The sequence below is a fragment of the Oncorhynchus keta genome, chromosome 35, assembly GCF_023373465.1.
Source record: "Oncorhynchus keta strain PuntledgeMale-10-30-2019 chromosome 35, Oket_V2, whole genome shotgun sequence".
NCBI classification, from domain to species: domain Eukaryota; kingdom Metazoa; phylum Chordata; class Actinopteri; order Salmoniformes; family Salmonidae; genus Oncorhynchus; species Oncorhynchus keta.
Window position 1 is genome coordinate 64,015,622 of NC_068455.1, and position 21,449 is coordinate 64,037,070.

The following is a 21,449-nucleotide window of genomic DNA, read 5'->3' on the forward strand; positions in this document are numbered from 1 at the left end:
ACGATTACTGGTTCGGGGAGGTTTTAATAGTCACATAGGGTATAGTCAAGAGAGAATAATCCTATGACAATGGTTGGTACATTAAATCAGTTATTTAATACTTCAAGCAGTGTATTGCCTTTCAAATTCAAACACACTGGAAGACCAGGATACATTACAATTAATAACCAGTCAAAAGTTTGGACACACCTACTCATTCAAGAGTTTCTTACAGTTGACTATTTTCCTACATTGTAGAATAAATCAAAACTATGAAATAACACATGTGGAATCATGTAGTAACCAAAACATTAACAAATCAAAACATATTTTATATTTTATATTCTTCAAAGTAGTTGCCACCCTTTGCCTTAATGACAGCTTTGCACACTCTTGGCATTCTCTTAACCAGCTTCATGAGCAATGGTTTTCCAACAGTCTTGAAGGAGTTCCCACATATTCTGAGCACTCCTTACCTCTCTGTTCCAACTCCTACCAAACCATCTCAATTGTGTTGAGGTCGGGTGATTGTGGAGGCCAGGTAATCTGATACAGCACTCCATCACTCTCCTTCTTGGTCAAATAGCCCTTACATAGCCTGGAGGTGTGTTTTGGGTAATTGTCCTGTTGAAAAACAAATGATAGTCCCACTAAGTACAAACCAGATGGGATGGCGTATCGCTGCAGAATGCTGTGGTAGCCATGCTGGTTAAGTGTGCCTTGAATTCTAAATAAATCATAGACGGTGTCACCAGCAAAGCACCATCACACCTCCTCCTTCATGTGGGAACCACACGTGCAGAGATCATCCATTCGCCTTCTCTGCATCTCACAATTTCACAGCAGTTGGAACCAAAAATCTCAAATTTGGACTCATCAGACCAAAGGACAGATTTCCACCGGTCTAAAGTCAGTTGACTGTGTTTCTTGGCCCCAAACAAGGCTCTTTTTCTTATTTGTGTCCTTTAGTAGTGGTTTCTTTGCAGCAATTTGACCACGTATGCCTGATTCTCACAGTCTCCTCTGACCAGTTGATGTTGAGATGTGTCTGTTACTTGAACTATGTGAAGCATTTGTTTGGGCTGCAATTTCTGAGGCTGGTAACTCTAATGAACTTATCCTCTGCAGCAGAGGTAACTCTGTGTCTCTTTCCTGTGGTGCTCCTCATGAGAGCCAGTTTCATCATAGCACTTGATGGTGTTTGCGACTGCACTTGAAGAAACTTTCAAAGTTCTTGAAATGTTCCGCATTGACTGACCTTCATGTCTTAAAGTAATGATGGACTGTCGTTTCTCTTTGCTCATTTGAGCTGTTCTTGCCATAATATGGGCTTGGTCTTTTACTAAATAGGGATATCTTCTGCCTACCACCCCTACCTTGTCACAACACAATTGACGCATTAAGAAGGAAAGAAATTCCACAAATTAACTGTTAACAAAGCACATCTGTCAATAGAAATGCATTCCAGGTGGCTTCCTCATGAAGCTGGTGGAGAGCATGCCAAGAGGCAAAGGGTGGCTACTTTTAAAAATATAAAATATATGTTTAACGCATTTTTGGTTACTACATGATTACATATGTGTTACTTCATAGTTTTGATGTCTTCGCTATTATTCTACATTGTAGAAAATAGTAAAAATAAAGTAAGACCCTTGAATGAGTAGGTGTGTCCAAACTTTTGACGGGTACTGTATATAAATAATATTTTTGTCCTATTTAAATAGATGCTAATCTATAAACCGTCTATATTAGATTATATTGCTTTCATAAAGGAGTAGGATTAGAGAAGGGGACTATTCATATGGTACTGTGTCATCCCTAACAATACATTATACATAGAACACTGAGTTTTACCTGGGGGTCCTCGTCATATCAAAGAAGTTGGTACTCAGCTATGGAATTATGGGAAGTGTAGTTCTTGTAATCCCTTGTGAGCACCAGAGTGGCTGTGCTGGGGTGTGTGAATGGACTACGGCCTCAGGGGGAACGGTTCGTCTGGGGTGTAGTTGAGTCTGGCGTCCATGAACATGGCCAGAGTCCCCAGAGTAGTAATGATGACAAACAGCCACAGGAACAGCCTGTCCACCACGATGGCAATGTACTGCCAGTCTCCTGTCTCCTATAGGGAGGAACACACACAGGCACACACACGCACATACGGACAGAGGGATGTGCGCACACACATGCACGCACGCACACACAAAGAGACATAGAGACATGAAAGCATGTAAGTAATGAAGAAGGAAGCACAGTATGTCTGCAGTGACATGTGGACATCACCAGGGCATGCTGGGAACACTGACTGTGCTCTGGTATGAGAGAATGGAGATTCATTTAATGAGCATGGGGAAGTTTGTGTCTGTGTGTGCATGCTTGCCTGTGTGTATGCATGTCTGTTCGTGTGTGTGTAGCTCACCGAGTCTGAGCCATCCTGCTTCTTCAGCTGCTCAGCCATGTATGTGACGGCAGCGATGGCTGACTTGAGGTCCGGGGGGAGGATCAGACAGTAGTTGTCACTGTCAAAGAACCTCTGGAGCTGTACTGTACTCTCACTCCTGAGAGGGGGGTAGAAAGGAGAGAGAGAGAGAGAGGGGGGAGAGAGAGAGAGCACAACGGTGTATGAATTTGAGAAGAAACGCAAACCCACACAAACAAATAAATGCTAACAACAAATGTAGTTAATCATGTAGTTAATCAAGTCAGAAGTGCCATATTTCTGTCTGTCTTTTACCATTGAGGGTTCCAGAGGACATACCTATGTGTCAAATAAACTTCATTAGTCATGTGGCATGTGTCCCCTCCTCCAGGTCTCTGAGTGACAGTGACACTCCTGTCACAGAGGTAATGTAGGTAAATAAAGGTAAAAAAAGGTAAAAAAGGTAAAAAAAAAAAAAAAATGTTGGGACAACGTATTGTGGTGCTGGTATGACATTTACATTCAAGTCATTTATCAGACGCTCTCATCCAGAGCGACTTACAGTAGTGAGTGAATACATTTGAATATGTTTTTAGTACTGGTCCTCCGTGGGAATTGAACCCACAACACTGGCATCATGCTCTACCAACTGAGCTACACGGGACCCCTAAAGGTATTCCTGCGTCACACAGCTGTTCCATAGCAGTATTGTTGTCAGAGAATCCACCCTGAACACTACCTTACATTAGGGTATATCTTTATGTTGGGGCTCGACAGAGGCACTGACTACCACTGGCTACGACTGACTACCACTGGCTACGACTGACTACCACTGTCTGTACCATGGGAAACTATGGTTCTTCTAAGATGGCTATTATTTACTGCTATAGCATTTAAGTCATAATTATTTTACATAAACTCTACACTACATTGTCCAACCGCGCAATGTACAAACCACATCAGAACATAAACCAATTCACATAGAGAACAGACTATGAACATAAAATGGAACATATGAAACTGTATCCCGTTGGTTGACAAAGGATGTGAGCAATATTTTGAATGATATTGAAAGATAAAGCATCTCTGTCAAGGACGTAGTGTCACGACTTCCACCGAAGTTGTTCCCTCTCCTTGTTCGTGCCGCGTTCGGCGGTCGACGTCACCGGCTTTCTAGCCGCCACCGATCCATGTTTCATTTTTCCATTTGTTTGGTCTGTTTACACACCTGGTTCCCATCTCATAATTATGTTCCTTATTTAACCCTCTGGTTTCCCTTTCTGTTTTGTGCGTGATTGTCTTTCGTGTATTCCAGTGTGTTGTATTTTGAGTCCTTTTTTGTCTTCAAGCCCCAGACCAGTGATGGTCTCTGAGTATGTAGGTACCACACCGTTCATGTACAGTTGGTATAAAGATAATTATCTGTATAACTTGAGGCACAAGTTCCTGGAACTTTCAATAAATACCTTGGTTTTCCAGAAATTCTGTTTTTTTTCCCGGGAATCTTCCAAACATGATTTTGGGAAAACCAGGGAATTAATTTTGCAACCTTTAAGGCATATGTCATGCCAGTTGTGGCTGGTGGAACTTTGCGGGGGATGGGCTCATTCATTCTAGTCCACCAATTATTATGAGCCGTCCACTCCTCACCAGCCTCCACTGTGTCTCGTTCACATGACGTTCTTTCTTTGGGACTGGTTTAAAGTCACACGGCCTCCGAGAGATGTATTTGTTCATTAGCCAGGAACAGGGCTATTCAGTATCAGTTATCACCTCTTCAGGGAGGCCAGACTGGCACCAGGACATCATAACCTTCTGGCACCACAGAGACTATGTGTCATAGTGTGCGTTTGTTTGTGAGTTTGTGTGTGTGTGGGAGAGAGTGTGTGTGACACCGGCTCCATCTGTCTGTGGTAATGAATAGAAGCCCTGGAATGTTGCTGGCACGCAACAGGCAGGACGGAGCATAGCTAGACCCTGAGCTGTGAAGTCACACACACACACACACACACACACACACACACACACACACACACACACACACACACACACACACACACACACACACACACACACACACACACACACACACACACACACACACACACACACACACACACACACACACACACACACACACACACACACACACGTAAACTCAGTGTGAAGGGCAACACCTGGTCTCTAACTAGCTCTGTGACAGCAGAGAGAGAGCGTTGAATCACTACACACTCCGAGGGAACAGTTGAGTTGACACTGGCGCCATCGTCCCCAATCGCCTTGAAACAGAGCCATCTTCTAGATAGAGTAACATCACCATCCCTCCATCCCTCGCTCCACATCAAAACCCACAAAATCACTCAACACCTCTCCCTATACTCCACACTCATCTACCAGCCACCCTTCTCTCCCCTCCATCCAACCGACTGCCACATCCCTCTCTTTCGGGATTACCCCTAATGCCCAAACCAAACAGAGGCTTATGCCCTGGCGACTGTGGATGGGGGTCTGAGGCTTAGCAGGCCTGAATATGATGCCTTTGGCCTGGGATGAGTAGTGTCCACCAGCCCTGGAGATCCATGGGTCTCTGGGTGTTTACGAGCCCCACTCTGGGTGGTGAGACTAGGGTGACTACTGAGGGGCCAAATGAATCTGTCAGATATTTATCATCACTGAGTGAGATGTGGACAGTATAGCGGAAAGTATAGTCGGAACTACTGTATTTAGAGGAGGCTATCTATGGAGAGCATAATAGAGCCCATGGAGAGTATAGTATAGTATAGACGATGAAGAGTATAGTAGAGTATAGTAGAGGCCACGGAGAGTATCGTAGAGTATAGTATAGTATAGGCTATGGAAGAGTAGAGTATGGTAGAGGCCATGGTAAATATAGTAGAGTATAGCATAGTAGAGGGTATGGAGATTATATTAGAGGTCATGGAGAGTATAGTAGAGGCCATGGAGAGTATAGTATAATATAGTAGAGTAGAGTTTAGTAGAGGCTATGAAGAGTATAGTAGAGTATAGCAGAGGCCACGGAGAGTATAGTAGAGTATAGTAGAGGGCATGGAGAGTATAGTATAGTATATGACATGAAGAGTATAGTGTAGTAGAGTATAGTAGAGATCATGGATAGTATAGTAGAGGCCATGGGGATTACAGTAGAGTATAGTAGAGGTCACAGAGAGTATAGTATAGTATAGTATAGGGCATGTAGAGTATAGTATAGTGGAGTAGAGGCCATGGAGACTATAGTAGAGTATAGTAGAGGCCATGGAGGGTAAAGTAGAGGCAATGGAGAGTATAGTATGGTGGAGTATAGTAGAATAGAGTATAGTATAGTAGAGGCTGTGGAGGAAAGTAGAGCACAGTTGAGGCTTTAGAGAGTATAGTTGAGTATAGTAGAGGCTATGAGTATAGGAGGAACATTACCTACTGTTCTAGACTATTGGGATGGTGTAGAGTATAGTAGAGTATATTAGAGGGTATAGAGGTGGGAGGAATAGGAACTAGGTTCCCAGACTATAGCAGATTATGATGATATAGCACATATAGACAGACATCTATTAAGATGCCTAAAGAAGATGATACTACTGCCAAGCCTGGGCACACAATGTACCTAACTATAATATAGTTGGCACAGGAGAAAAAGGCATTTGTACTTTGCCTCAGGATAGTGCTGAAAAGAAGATTCATGCTTTGGCTAGCTTGTATTCAGTCGAATAGAATCTCTTCACCAACAAATCTTTGTAGCCAAGATGACTGTCTCAAACCGAAAGCAACTAGCTGTGATCTACTGGTGAATCCCTGGTCTGCGTGTGTTAGTTGATACCTTACCTGCCTCTCCAGGGTAGGACCAGTTCAGGGTTGATCTTCCTGAAGAAGTACTCTCCCCCCGGCCTGCGTCCGTCGATGCTCTGGAGGGGCGTATCATCACTAGGCTCCTCCTCCAAAGGCTCCTCTGGGTGGGGCCTCTGCATGCCCAGATACTTCGGCAGGAAGTGGATGAACACCTGGATGAGAGGTCAAACGTCAAGGTTTTAGCAGGAAGTAGCAAATATATGTCCCCTTGGCATTGAACCAGCACAGAAGCAGGAAATTGCATAGAGATGTATTGCAAAGATAATGAAGAAGAAGATCCTAGAGTCTATATCTCATATAGACTACACCATCCATAGCACCGCCACGTAGGCTACAGCTCACCTTGCGCACCCAAGGGGGCATAATGTGTGTGTAGGGGGTCCGATGGTGCAAGTTGAGGACCACCACACTGAGGATGACTGAGAAGGTGACCAGGATCATGGTGAACATGACATAGTTAACAATAAGAGGGATGGCCAGGGAGGTCTCGGGGACCTTGTCAGCCAGCAGCAGCATGAACACAGTGAGAGCGATGAGGACAGAGATGGACAGGGTCATCTTCTCACCTGGGAGAGAGAGGGAAACACAGGGCTAAAACATGGCGGCTATGTATCTACTGCAGTTGTCTGGCAAGTGATAAAGACTGGGCTTAAACATTATGAACCACCTAATGACAAATATTGCTTCTTTTACAACTGCGGACCACATTAAGTTGGTTCATGGGCCACTTCTGGCCAGCAGGCTGCCAGTTTGAGACACCTGTTCTAAAACATGTAAATAAACCCCCAAGAAGTATAAACAGACTACATAAACATCGTACCCAGAGCACAACATATATTCTTACGGATACTTCCTTGATGTGTAATCAACAATGGCAAGCTACCCATCTCAATTTATCATTGAGATGGAAAGAGGGCACACATCCTATCTTTGTGCTAAGTGTGCCCTCTATCCGGTTCTACGCAAGTTACACATGCCAATGAGACATAATGTGCATATGTGGCAGAGTGTGACATGGGACTGACATGCGCCAGGTGGTAGATAGAAGACAAAGATGGCCAGGACCATGGTGAGGATGCAGGGCACGATGATGTTAACGACGTAGAAGAGAGGCTTCCTCTCGATGATGAGATAGAAGGTGATGTCTTCATACAGGTCCTCGGGGTTCACGTTCTTTCTGCTGGGCTTATGGCAGATCGCCCACTCCCCGTTCTCTGTGGAAAGGGAAAGGGAGATGAAGGGCAGAGGGGAAATGGGGAACGGGGGAAGGCAGTGGGAGGAGTGGAGAGGTGTATGAGGGGAGAAAAGAGAAGAGCAGAGAAGAGAAAAGAAAAGAAGAGGAGGTAAGAAAAGAGAGGCCAGAAGAGAGAAGAGAAGAGAAGAGAAGAGAGAGGACTCTAACCAGTGAAGGTGTTCTCATCTATGATAATCTCATGTATCTCCTCTCCTTTCTCATCCAGGGCGTACTGCAGGTCCACCTCTGATGAGTCGTAGGTGTAGGAGCGGAACACCATGGTGCAGTTCTGCCAGTCAAACGGAAAGTACGCCACCTATTGGCAAAGAAGGTTATTACAGAGTGGGAGTGCTGATCTAGGGACCTGATCCTAGATCAGCAGTCCTACTTTGAGAAGCTTTATGAATACGGGCCCTGGTTCGTTACCTCTATTGGTTAATAATAATATAATAATTTCTTGATAATGTACCTCTATAGGGCAGCTGCTGCGGTAGATAGCAGGAGGCAGCCAGTTGACTGTCCCATCACTGTAGACCAGCACGTTGACATACAGAGCCACGTCAAACTGACCATCATTACTGTGTGGATAAGGAGGTTCACATAAAGGACAATCAGGAGTCATGTGATGCATATTTTATTAATCTAACCTTAATTTAGAAAGGGGATTCCGATTGCGACCAAGGTCTCCTTTTCAAAGGAGCCCTGCATCGTTGCTTTGTCATTGTGGGGTGTTAAGGGTAGATTGATAAAAACATTATATATATATTAGAATAAGGCTGTAACGTAACAAAATGTGGAAACAGTGAAGGGGTCTGAATAGTTTCAAATTCACTGTAAATTAATAAAAAATGAAAAGGTGAAATGTCTTGAATCAATAAGTATTCAACCCTTTTGAATGGCAAGACTAAATGCTGTATTTTCATGAGTAAAACTTTGCCTAACAAGTCACATAATGAGTTGCATGGACTAACTCTGTGATGCAACACACACATCACTGAGTACCAATCTTTACATTTTCAAGCATGGTGGTGGCTGCAACATTTTATGAGTTTGCTTGTGAGTTTTTTTGTATAAAAATGAGCAGAATAGAGCTAAGCACAGGCAAAATCCTAGAGGGAAACCTGGTTCAGTTCTGCTTTCCAACAGACACTGAAGGTTCCTGAGTTACCTATTTACAGTTTTGACTTAAATTCTCTTGAAAATGTATGGCAAGACTTGAAAATGTCTGTCTAGTAATGATCAAAAAACAACTTGACAGACCTTGAAGAATTTTCTATAGAATAATGTGCAAATATTGTACAATCTAGGTGTGCAAATATCTCAGAGACTTACCCAGAAAGACTCACATCTTGTAATTGCTGCCAAAGGTGATTCTAACATGTATTGACTCAGGGGGTTGAATACTTATGCAATCAAGCAATTATTATTATTATTATTATTATTTTTTTACAAATGTTCAAATTTTTCTTCAATTTGACATTACAGAGTATCTTTTTGTAGATCGTTGGCAAAAAAATAACAATTAAATCAATTTTAATCCCACAACAAAATGTGTAAAAGTCTAGGGGTGTGAAGTAGTTCAAAACAACACAGTAGGTTACTTCAAAACAACACTGTATAACTCAAGAAGAGCTATGGGAGGCCCCCAACCATTTTTTCCTTCATATTTAGTTCAAGTGTAATTAACACACTGCTTAGCATATTTGTATGTTTTGTGCAATACACATGATTTCCAGTGTTCTACTTATACTTTGTGTACAGGTTGATGGTCACTAGACTGTTCACTGATTGTTAAGGATTGTTCTCAAATCGTTTGATAGTGATTGACGTTAGAGCTACTGAAGTTTCAATGACAAACTGATTAGTATTCCATCGATGACATTATGAACACTGTGTGATTCTGTAGCAGCTGCCAAAGTCACTGTCTTTTGTTTTGACTTCGTACAAGCCTCTTGGCAGATGTTTAGAGAACGTTTGGTACTGTCTGATTAGAATATAAAGGGCCTGTTTCCAAGAGGCCCGTAAAGACAATTGTTTTGCTTCTGCTCTAGAGGTGTGCTCACTGAATTCTTGTATTAAATCGGATAGATTTTTGATTGATATCATCGACTGATCTCCTTTTGGTTCACCTGAAAAATCCCTTTACAATAGCATTACCCACAACAATTGAGAGGTAGAGCCTACATGCAATGTGTTTAAATGATCACAGTGTTACGTGGATTGATAGTTTTTTTTGTGTCATTGGAGAACAACTCTTAATTCAAATGTTCTACTTAAGTAAAAGGCAACCCTGTCACTTGGTTTACAACTGAGCTGAGAGAGTGGGCTGAAGGAATTCAATCATGCTCAAAATCATAGATGGAGATATGGATGCAAGGACTGGCAGTCCACAAGATCATCATGATAGTTATAACATCAGATTTTGAAGCTTTTAATAATTGAAGATTCCTGTTACTGTATGTGGAAGATATCTGCATTAGACAATTGCATTGTTTCAAAAGAAGGCATGGATTTCCTCCTGCACTTGGACAAACTCGTATTCTATAGCTGAAAATATAGTCAATGGATTGCCATACCTGAAAATGTCAGCCTATGACTCAACCTGTCACCATCTAAATGTATTCGTTGGGTACTGTACTTCTTAATAGTTGAGGTAGGTGGAATCCAAACAATGAGTGTTGAGGCATACTACATCCATTACAGGGAGAGTTGAGGCATACTACATCCATTACAGGGAGAGTTGAGGCATACTACATCCATTACAGGGAGAGTTGAGGCATACTACATCCATTACAGGGAGAGTTGAGGCATACTACATCCATTACAGGGAGAGTTGAGGCATACTACATCCATTACAGGGAGAGTTGAAGTTTCTTATTTTCGACTTCCCTAAAGGGGTGTTTTTGCTGTAGACGAGTCACGAGAGACCCGGTAGCACTGATAACACTAGAAAACTGTCTCATTGCTTGGTAGAAGCTGTTTGTAGATTACTGCTAACTGTTCCACTCACTCTTCAACAGCTTTTTCTAGTGACATCGATCAGAATGTCACAGACCCAATAGATGACTTCTGGGTTTGGGCCCAGTCTCAAAGGCAAAATCTTCATAATGTCTCCCATCATTGAGTCCTGGGAAGAGGAGGGCCGCAAGGACAACACCATCCTGATTCTGTTCATCTAACTGTTAAAGGTGGGCCTGGACTGTCTGATCCTGTCCATCTGCCTGTGCCGGCTTCACACCTCCTTCATGGGCGTCTGTGGCCTCTGAGTCTTCCTGGTCGGCATGGTGTTGGCATGCGCCATGGCGGCTGTGTGGTTCCTCGGACCTGCCTGCTCCCCAGTGTCCAAGTGCTTCCTCTTGGAGCAAGCCTCGGACGTATTCAACGAGCTGCCTCTGCCCATGCTAGCCCTGGGGCTGCTGGACTATGCCTCCGAGCCACACTACGCCGGGTGCCACACCGCCCCCTGTAGAGCCCTGTGGAACTGCGCCCTGACGCTGCTGGTGTGGGTGCTGCCCGGCGTGCGCTCCTGCTGCTCAGCTGTCAGCAATCTCATAGAAGTCGAATACGAAGGAGGGAAGAACCCTTTAGTGTGCGTGGTGCAGTAGTCTGTAATAGTGGGGCATTTCTTGGTGGGGATCTGCATAGGCATTTCCTGTGTGCTGCTGCCCCACTACAAACAGCTGTCCTTATGGCTGGAGGAGGCCAACAGGCTGACAGAGCAGTGGGACGACGTCAATCCAACACTGCAGAGCAACTTAAGCTTCAGGTATGCCCAAGTTAGGGCAGCTAGGGGCCAACGAGGACAAGGAGAATGCATCCTTTACGTCAGTCTGACTTGGCTTCAGAAAAACGTGGGCATCTTACCTGGTCATGTGCATCATCTGTGAGGTCTTGGGCCTAGTGGTCCCAGCATACATCGGCGTTAACCTCCTGCGGTTTGAGTGCGCCAACAGCTTATTGGTGGGGCTGGCTCAAGAGCGACTGGCTGGGACCGTACAGCTATTTCCCTGATGGCATCTGCCAGTTGCAGGTTTTATTGGCACTTAAGTAGATGAGCCGTTACAGACTATGAGAAGCATGGACAGAAACGCATTCCGGCATTTACAGTTGAAGTTGGAAGCTCACATACACTTAGGTTGGAGTCATTAAACTTGTTTTTCAAACACTACATAAATGTCTTGTTATCAAACTATAGTTTTGGCAAGTTGGTTAAGACATATACTTTGTGCATGACACAAGTCATTTTTCCAACAATTGTTTAAAGACAGATTATTTCACTTCTAATTCACTGTATCACAATTCCAGTGAGTCCAGTGAGTTTACATACACTAAGTTGACTGTCTCTTTAAACAGCTTGTAAAATTCCAGAAAATTATGTCATGAGGGTGCTTTGCTGCAGGAGGGGATGGTGTACTTCACAAAATAGATGGCATCATGAGGCGGGGAAATTATTTGGATATATTGAAGCAACATCTCAAGACATCAGTGAAGAAGTTAAAGCTTGGTCGCAAATGGGTCTTCCAAATGGACAATGACCCCAAGCATGCTTCCAAAGTTGTGGCAAAATGGCTTAAGGACAACAAAGTCAAGATATTGGAGTGGCCATCACAAAGCCCTAACCTCAATTCTTTCGAACATTTGTGGGCAGAACTGACTCAGTTACACCAGCTCTGTCAGGAGGAATGGGCCACAATTCACCCAACTTATTGTCGGAATCTTGTGGGAGGCTACCCGAAACGTTTGAATCAAGTTAAACAATTTAAAGACAATGCTACCAAATACTAATTGAGTATATGTAAACTTCTGACTCACTGGGAATGTGATGAAAGAAATAAAATATTAAATAATCATTCTTTCTACTATTATTCTGACATTTCACATTCTTAACATAAAGTGGTGATCCTAACTGACCTAAGACAGGGACATTTTACTTGGATTAAATGTCAGGAATTGAGAAAAACAGAGTTTAAATGTATTTGGCTAAGGTGTGTAAATATCCGACTTCAACTGTAGCTAATTCAAAACACTGTAGGCTTCTCTTAACAACACTGTAGCGTACATAACTCAAGAAGAGGTAAATGCATATCCCATGAAACTGATTTAGATCAAATGGTTGATGTGCAGATAACACATGAACACTTCACCTGTAAAACGTAACAAATTATCATTCACGATTGACAGTAAGAAATGTGAAAGGAGGGTGACCACAAACAATTGTGCGTAAAGTATAGGTAAAGAAAAACATTTGCAGGTTGTTTTTCAGCTCTGGGGAAAAGCAATGTGGGGTGCTGGACAGGGCCAAAAGGAAAAGTCCCAAGTTTTAGGCACATCTAAGGAGTGCAGAGTTTTTCCTGTTCAGTGTCACATGGTTGGGAAAAACTCTTGGTGATGGAACATGGATGGCTGTTCTCTGCTATTCCAACCTCTTGGGGATGGAACCTGGATGGTGTTCTCTGCAATTCTAAACTATTGGTGATGGAACATGGATGGCTGTTCTCTGCTATTCCAACCTCTTGGGGATGGAACCTGGATGGTGTTCTCTGCAATTCTAAACTATTGGTGATGGAACATGGATGGCTGTTCTCTGCTATTCCAACCTCTTGGTGGTGGAACCTGGATGGTGTTCTCTGCAATTCTAAACTATTGGTGATGGAACATGGATGATGTTCTCTGCTATTCCAACCTCTTGGGGATGGAACCTGGATGGTGTTCTCTGCAATTCTAAACTATTGGTGATGGAACATGGATAATGTTTTCTGCTATTCTTGTATCACCCGTGATACCAGTCAGAAACTGGTATTCAACGTCCATCCATGTCTGAGGATGTTGGGAGATGACATGGAAACATGCCACTAGGGGCAACAGTGAGCTCAGTTACCTTCAAGTAGGTTTTGGTTTTGTTACGGCGTTGTGGACAGGGATGACAGAGGGTTGTGAACATCTGCCTCTGAGTCCAAATGTTGCAAGTTTAAATCCAGTGATGAAACATTTATTTTTTATTTTTGTATTAAGCACATCCCAAACCTTAACCCTTACCTTAACCATTCGGAGTTAATGTCTAACCTTAAGGTTTTGGAATTAATGCCTACATTTAACCATAACCTTAAAAATGTTGAGTTAATTCATAAACTTGACTTTAAACACTCAACTTTGAAATTTGACATTCTGAAGTGAGACTATGAGAGCTGGTTGGATGGAACATGGATGTTGTCTCTGCTATTCCAAACTCTTGCTGATGGAACATGGATGGTGTCTCTGCTATTCTAAACTCTTGGTCATGGAACATGGATGGTGTCTCTGCTATTCTAAACTCTTGGTCATGGAACATGAATGGTGTTCTATGCTATTCTATTTTGGAGTAGGACAGGAGTCTCACTTGTTGATGAGGTAGATGTCTGGCCGCCACACCTTGTTGGGAGGAATCCTGAGGACATCTATATTATCGTAATCCTCTGGATTCCATGATAATCTGTAGTCAGTCCACGCCTAGAGAGAGAGGGAGGGAGAGAGGGTGCGTTAAAGAGAGTGTGAGAGAGAGAGAGAGAGAGAGAGAGAGAGAGAGAGAGAGAGAGAGAGAGAGAGAGAGAGAGAGAGAGAGGAGGAGCAGCAAAAGAGATACAGTCACAATGTGAGGAAGATATAAAATGAAAGGACAGAATGGGAACAGAGAATCATTACTGCTTTTGTCTGGTGTTGCTGTCATTTATAACGTGGCTGAGGCAGTCTCATTGACATACACACACACTGCACTGTCACACACACTCAGGCCCGCTCCAATAACAATTAGCACCGCAGACCGAGGGAGCGAGGGAAGAAGAGCCGGGCGAAAAATGAAAAGAAAGGAAGAGAGAGATGGAGTTAGAGAGCGAAAGAGCAAGGCTGCATGCGTGAGGGATAAAGAAATAAATAATTTTCCATTATAAAAAGTGACAAGTCCCATTTTTGAAAGAGAGGAGTAACGTGGAGATGAGAAGAGAGGGAGGATTAGCGGAGAGATGATGAAGATAAATGCTTGATGCTCACCATATTCATGAACACATTGGTTGTCATCTCCTCGTTCTTCTCGTTCTGCCCAGAGAGATCGAGACATTAAGCTGGGGGTGAGTCTCATTCTGCCCAGAGAGATCGAGACATTAAGCTGGGGGTGAGTCTCATTCTGCCCAGAGACAGAAACATTAAGCTGTGGGTGAGTCTCATTCTGCCCAGAGACAGAAACATTAAGCTGGGGGTGAGTTTCATTTCTGCCCAGAGAGATCGAGACATTAAGCTGGGGGTGAGTCTCATTCTGCCCAGAGACAGAAACATTAAGCTGTGGGTGAGTCTCATTCTGCCCAGAGACAGAGACATTAAGCTGGGGGTGAGTCTCATTCTGCCCAGAGACAGAAACATTAAGCTGGGGGTGAGTTTCATTTCTGCCCAGAGAGACAGAAACATTAAGCTGGGGGTGAGTTTCATTTCTGCCCAGAGAGACAGAGACATTACGCTGGGGGTGAGTCTCATTCTGCCCAGAGACAGATACATTAAGCTGGGGGTGAGTTTCATTCTGCCCAGAGAGATCGAGACATTAAACTGGGGGTGAGTTTCATTCTGCACAGAGAGATCGAGACTTTACGCTGGGGGTGAGTCTCATTCTGCCCAGAGACAGATATATTAAGCTGGGGGTGAGTTTCATTCTGCCCAGAGAGATCGAGACATTAAGCTGGGGGTGAGTTTCATTCTGCCCAGAAAGATCGAGACATTAAACTGGGGGTGAGTTTCATTCTGCACAGAGAGATCGAGACTTTACGCTGGGGGTGAGTCTCATTCTGCCCAGAGACAGATATATTAAGCTGGGGGTGAGTTTCATTCTGCCCAGAGAGATCGAGACATTAAGCTGGGGGTGAGTTTCATTCTGCCCAGAAAGATCGAGACATTAAGCTGGGGGTGAGTTTCATTCTGCCCAGAGACAGAAACATTAAGCTGGGGTGAGTTTCATTCTGCCCAGAGAGATAGAGACATTAAGCTGGGGGTGAGTCTCATTCTGCCCAGAGACAGATACATTAAGCTGGGGATGAGTCTCATTCTGCCCAGAGACAGAGACATTAAGCTGGGGGTGAGTCTCATTCTGCCCAGAGACAGAAACATTAAGCTGGGGATTAGTTTCATTCTGCCCAGAGAGATAGAGACATTAAGCTGGGGATGAGTTTCATTCTGCCCAGAGACAGAGACATTAAGCTGGGGGTGAGTTTCATTCTGCCCAGAGACAGAGACATTAAGCTGGGGGTGAGTTTCATTCTGCCCAGAGACAGACATTAAGCTGGGGATGAGTTTCATTCTGCCCAGAGACAGAGACATTAAGCTGGGGGTGAGTTTCATTCTGCCCAGAGACAGAGACATTAAGCTAGGGGTGAGTTTCATTCTGCCCAGAGAAATAGAGACATTAAGCTGGGGATGAGTTTCATTCTGCCCAGAGAAATAGAGACATTAAGATGGGGATGAGTTTCATTCTGCCCAGAGACAGAGACATTAAGCTGGGGGTGAGTTTCATTCTGCCCAGAGAGATAGAGACATTAAGCTAGGGGTGAGTTTCATTCTGCCCAGAGACAGAGACATTAAGCTGGGGGTGAGTTTCATTCTGCCCAGAGAAATAGAGACATTAAGCTGGGGATGAGTTTCATTCTGCCCAGAGAAATAGAGACATTAAGATGGGGATGAGTTTCATTCTGCCCAGAGAGGCAGAGACATTAAGATGGGGATGAGTTTCATTCTGCCCAGAGAAATAGAGACATTAAGATGGGGATGAGTTTCATTCTGCCCAGAGAGACAGAGACATTAAGCTGGGGGTGAGTGTCATTCTGCCCAGAGATATCGAGACATTAAGCTGGGGCTGAGTTTCATTCTGCCCAGAGAGATAGAGACATTAAGCTGGGGATGAGTTTCATTCTGCCCAGAGAGATAGAGACATTAAGCTGGGGATGAGTTTCATTCTGCCTAGAGAGATAGAGACATTAAGCTGGGGCTGAGTTTCATTCTGCCCAGAGAGATAGAGACATTAAGCTGGGGATGAGTTTCATTCTGCCCAGAGAGATAGAGACATTAAGCTGGGGATGAGTTTCATTCTGCCTAGAGAGATAGAGACATTAAGCTGGGGGTGAGTCTTGTGGTGCATGGCAGCCCGCTATACTCAATCCTGTCCTAGGAAAGCATAATTGGCTATGCATGATTGGAGGCTCTATGTCACTGAGAGAGGGCTGGCTGGCAGGATAGTTGGCAGTGCCAAATGTGTCTGTGTGTGTGTGTCCTCCAGAGCAAGTTTGTATTTGTTTCTTTGTGTCTATGTATGAATTGTTTGAGTGGTTATGTGGGTGTGTCTGTGTGTGTTTATTTGTGTTATCGTGTGTGTGTTTATATGTGTGTTCCATGTGCGTGTCTGTGTCGTACCAGGCTGACGAGCTGGGAGAGGGTCATCCCCACTCGGACCTGGACTTTCTCCTCCCATTGTTTAGCTGGCCGGACCTTCAGGTTGTAGTTCTGGAAGATCTTCTGGTGAAGCAGCCTCTCTGACTCTGACGCACCTGGAGAAAGATAGAGAAAGAGGGAAAGATGGAGAGAGAGATTGAGGGAGGAGGGCGAGGGAGAGAGGTGGAGAGAGAGAGGGAGAGAAAAATAGAGAGAGGGAGAGAGGGAGGCAGAGAGAGCAAGAGATGAGAGATATCCCGAGAGCGAGAGAGAGATGGAAATAATAGAGTGAGGGAAAGAGCGAAAGATATGTAATGAGAAGGAAACAAGAGGGAACAAGAGGAGAGAGAGAGGCTGAGGGTAAGGAAGTAAGGAGCAGGTGGATGTAAAATGGGCAGCAAAGGGAATCTGTACTGCAATCGATATCCACTATTGCACCACAAGTTCAAAGAAATATCTGGAACAGTGGCAAAATATGAGATCAAAATAGATTCTAAACAGAATGATCACACAATGGAGTGTTAATGAGCTTCGTTAAATGTTCCATTTGATCCCTGATGAAGGAACACTTTACTTTGATCTTTCATTCTATCAATGTGGACTTCTGGGGCTGTAATTGTCAAGCTTCTTAGAAAACATCTAGGATCGGCTCCCTCCTGTCCATGTAATCTTATTCATCAGAGCTCGTATTCTAAGACGCTCAGTAAATATGAGCACTGATTTATATTTTTGCTTCCATCAAACAGTAATATTCTACTCATCTACCAAACTATGTACTTCTCTCTTTAACTCTCTTTCCATATGTCTATCTCTCTATTTCTATTGCCCCTCTGTCTCTTTATATCTCTCTACCCTTCTCTCTTTAACTCTCTTTCCATATGTCTATCTCTCTATTTCTATTGCCCCTCTGTCTCTTTATATCTCTCTACCCTTCTCTCTTTAACTCTCTTTCCATATGTTTATCTCTCTATTTCTATTGCCCCTCTGTCTCTTTATATCTCTCTACCCTTCTCTCTTTAACTCTCTTTCCATGTCTATCTCTCTATTTCTATTGCCCCTCTGTCTCTTTATATCTCTCTACCCTTCTCTCTTTAACTCTCTTTCCATATGTCTATCTCTCTATTTCTATTGCCCCTCTGTCTCTTTATATCTCTCTACCCTTCTCTCTCTTTTCGACAGGTCATTAACTGCCTCATTCCCTGTCCTCTATCACAGTCACTCTATCACAGTCTGGATGCCTCTCTCTCTCTCTCTCTCTCTCTCTCTCTCTCTCTCTCTCTCTCTCTCTCTCTCTCTCTCTCTCTCTCTCTCTCTCTCTCTCTCTCTCTCTCTCTCTCTCTCTCTCTCTCTCTCTCTCACTCTCTCTCTCTCTCTCTCTCTCTCTCTCTATCTCCCTTTTCTTCTCCTTCCCTCTCTCTTTCACTTTCTCTAGCTCCCTTTCCCTCCCTCCCTCTCTCTCTTCCCCCTTCTCTCCTCTCCCTTCTCCTCTCTCTCTTTGGAGGAAATCATAAAATCCCTGATCCCTTCATACCTCTCCTGCCTGGTTTCCTTCCCCAGAGAGAGAGAGAGGAGGGGCACATACAATGACACTACACCACCACAGTAGGCACCCAGGGGAGACAATGGCCTAGAGGTCACCAGCTAGCATGGGGGGATGTTTGAGAGGTGAGGCATTGGCCTAGAGGTCACCAGCTAGCATGGGGGATGTTTGAGAGGGGAGACAATGGCCTAGAGGTCACCAGCTAGCATGGGGGATGTTTGAGAGGGGAGACAATGGCCTAGAGGTCACCAGCTAGCATGGGGGATGTTTACTTGCAACACCCCCACTGGGTGGCGTGGTCAAAGTCAAAGGCACGGATCTTGGTCGGGTGTATGTTTTTTTTCTTCTGTCTGTCACTCAAAACCAAAGTGCACAGAGGCTAGAGTGGTATTGTTATTAGGTTGCTAATAAAGTAATGACAATGATATACTGTAATGACATTTTTACCCGTCTTTTTTAAAGAGATATCATTTATGACTTACACATACCATGGGTTTCTTCAGTCGCTTAACACGCAACCTCAATGAGGACAACCTCAGCCTCAGATGCAAACAAATATATGCCCATGCCATGCCTTGCATTGCACACACACACACACACACACACACACACACACACACACACACACACACACACACACACACACACACACACACACACACACAATTATGGGCCGTCCTCCCCTCAGCAGCTTCCACTGACACGCACACAAACTTTCCTTACCAGTGAGAGTGAGGCAGAGGCAAGCAGACACCACCCACAGGAAAAGGTTCATCCTCTCTCCCATCTTCATCCACATAGTCATCCTCAAAACACCTCAGACCACAAGGACCCACAACGTCTTGCCCCTTCCCCTGGCAACCAACAAACCAACCAAACTGTATCGTAGGGGCGTACCGACCTTACCCACCAACTGTACCCACTATTCCAATCGGTGGGCACTCTAACCACCTTTGACAGGAATCTGGATAGTCCAACGAAGTCGCTAATCGTTAACACACATCCCCACACACGCATCCAGGTCCAGAGCATTAAACAGGCCAACACAGCCGCTACACCACCATTTAGCTATGCCAACCTTACAGGCAGAGTCCTGCTTGTGCGAGTGAACAGTTTCTCTCTCTCTCTCTCTCTCTCTCTCTCTCTCTCTCTCTCTCTCTCTCTCTCTCTCTCTCTCTCTCTCTCTCTCTCTCTCTCTCTCTCTCTCTCTCTCTCTCTCTCTCTCTCTCTCTCTCTCTCTCTCTCTCTCTCTCTCTCTCTCTCTCTTTATCTCCCTTTTCTTCTCCTTCCCTCTCTCTTTCACTTTCTCTAGCTCCCTTTCCCTCCCTCCCTCTCTCTCTTCCCCCCTTCTCTCCTCTCCCTTCTCCCTCTCTCTCTTTGGAGGAAATCATAAAATCCCTGATCCCTTCATACCTCTCCTGCCTGGTTTCCTTCCCCAGAGAGAGAGAGGGGAGGGGCACATACAATGACACTACACCACCACAGTAGGCACCCAGGGGAGACAATGGCCTAGAGGTCACCAGCTAGCATGGGGGGATGTTTGAGAGGTGAGGCATTGGCCTAGAGGTCACCAGCTAGCATGGGGGATGTTTGAGAGGGGAGACAATGGCCTAGAGGTCACCAGCTAGCATGGGGGATGTTTGAGAGGGGAGACAATGGCCTAGAGGTCACCAGCTAGCATGGGGGATGTTTACTTGCAACACCCCACTGGGTGGCGTGGTCAAAGTCAAAGGCACGGATCTTGGTCGGGTGTATGTTTTTTTCTTCTGTCTGTCACTCAAAACCAAAGTGCACAGAGGCTAGAGTGGTATTGTTATTAGGTTGCTAATAAAGTAATGACAATGATATACTGTAATGACATTTTTACCCGTCTTTTTTAAAGAGATATCATTTATGACTTACACATACCATGGGTTTCTTCAGTCGCTTAACACGCAACCTCAATGAGGACAACCTCAGCCTCAGATGCAAACAAATATATGCCCATGCCATGCCTTGCATTGCACACACACACACACACACACACACACACACACACACACACACACACACACACACACACACACACACACACACACACACACACACACACACACACACACACACAATTATGGGCCGTCCTCCCCTCAGCAGCTTCCACTGACACGCACACAAACTTTCCTTACCAGTGAGAGTGAGGCAGAGGCAAGCAGACACCACCCACAGGAAAAGGTTCATCCTCTCTCCCATCTTCATCCACATAGTCATCCTCAAAACACCTCAGACCACAAGGACCCACAACGTCTTGCCCCTTCCCCTGGCAACCAACAAACCAACCAAACTGTATCGTAGGGGCGTACCGACCTTACCCACCAACTGTACCCACTATTCCAATCGGTGGGCACTCTAACCACCTTTGACAGGAATCTGGATAGTCCAACGAAGTCGCTAATCGTTAACACACATCCCCACACACGCATCCAGGTCCAGAGCATTAAACAGGCCAACACAGCCGCTACACCACCATTTAGCTATGCCAACCTTACAGGCAGAGTCCTGCTTGTGCGAGTGAACAGTTTCTCTCTCTCTCTCTCTCTCTCTCTCTCTCTCTCTCTCTCTCTCTCTCTCTCTCTCTCTCTCTCTCTCTCTCTCTCTCTCTCTCTCTCTCTCTCTCTCTCTCTCTCTCTCTCTCTCTCTCTCTCTCTCTCTCTCTCTCTCTCTCTCTCTCTCTCTCTCTCTCTCTCTCTCTCTCTCTCTCTCTCTCTCTGGGTGGGAGTCGTCTGCCTGGGGACGCTCTCACCTGATTGGCCGGTGGTGCTGGGAGTGACAGGAGGGAGGAGTTTGTTATGGACTATGAAAGCCTCCGTAGTCAGACACCTGTTGGTGAGGTTTTGGCTGGGGGGGTATGGGTCATGACAATAGGTATATTTTTGGGGAGAACAACGGGGTGACGTTCAGATGATCCCCCCTTTGTTCTTCCCAAAAATATACCTGTTGTCATG

General features: G+C 44.7%; 1 protein-coding gene across 4 annotated transcripts; it reads right to left on the reverse strand.

Moving 5' to 3' along the window:
* Window positions 1-1,920: 1,920 nt before the first annotated feature.
* On the reverse strand, window positions 1,921-21,079 carry LOC118369166 (acetylcholine receptor subunit beta). Of its 4 annotated transcripts, none has more exons than XM_052497262.1 (11): window positions 20,812-21,079; window positions 16,911-17,044; window positions 14,514-14,558; window positions 13,867-13,976; window positions 7,960-8,068; window positions 7,659-7,806; window positions 7,282-7,470; window positions 6,599-6,822; window positions 6,233-6,408; window positions 2,396-2,534; window positions 1,921-2,098 (listed from the first exon to the last, which is right to left on the reverse strand). In XM_052497262.1, the coding sequence occupies exons 2-11, from the start codon at window positions 16,935-16,937 to the stop codon at window positions 1,949-1,951; spliced, it is 1,317 nt and encodes a 438-aa protein (XP_052353222.1). In that variant the 5' UTR covers window positions 16,938-17,044; window positions 20,812-21,079; the 3' UTR covers window positions 1,921-1,948. The 4 variants fall into 4 exon arrangements, with proteins under 4 accessions (XP_052353222.1, XP_052353221.1, XP_052353223.1 ...); XM_052497261.1 differs by having other exon boundaries at window positions 20,634-21,079; XM_052497263.1 differs by lacking the exon at window positions 20,812-21,079 and adding an exon at window positions 19,370-19,545.
* Between the last annotated feature and the right edge of the window lie 370 nt (window positions 21,080-21,449).

Coding starts and splice junctions, on each gene's coding strand:
- LOC118369166 (XM_052497261.1), bottom strand. CDS start 20,715: ATGACTATGTGGATGAAGATGGGAGAGAGGATGAACCTTTTCCTGTGG. Junction 8,069..13,866: donor GACATCTACCTCATCAACAA/GTGAGACTCCTG, acceptor TTATCCACACAG/TAATGATGGTCAGTTTGACG. Junction 6,823..7,281: donor CTATCTACCACCTGGCGCAT/GTCAGTCCCATG, acceptor TCTCTCTCCCAG/GTGAGAAGATGACCCTGTCC.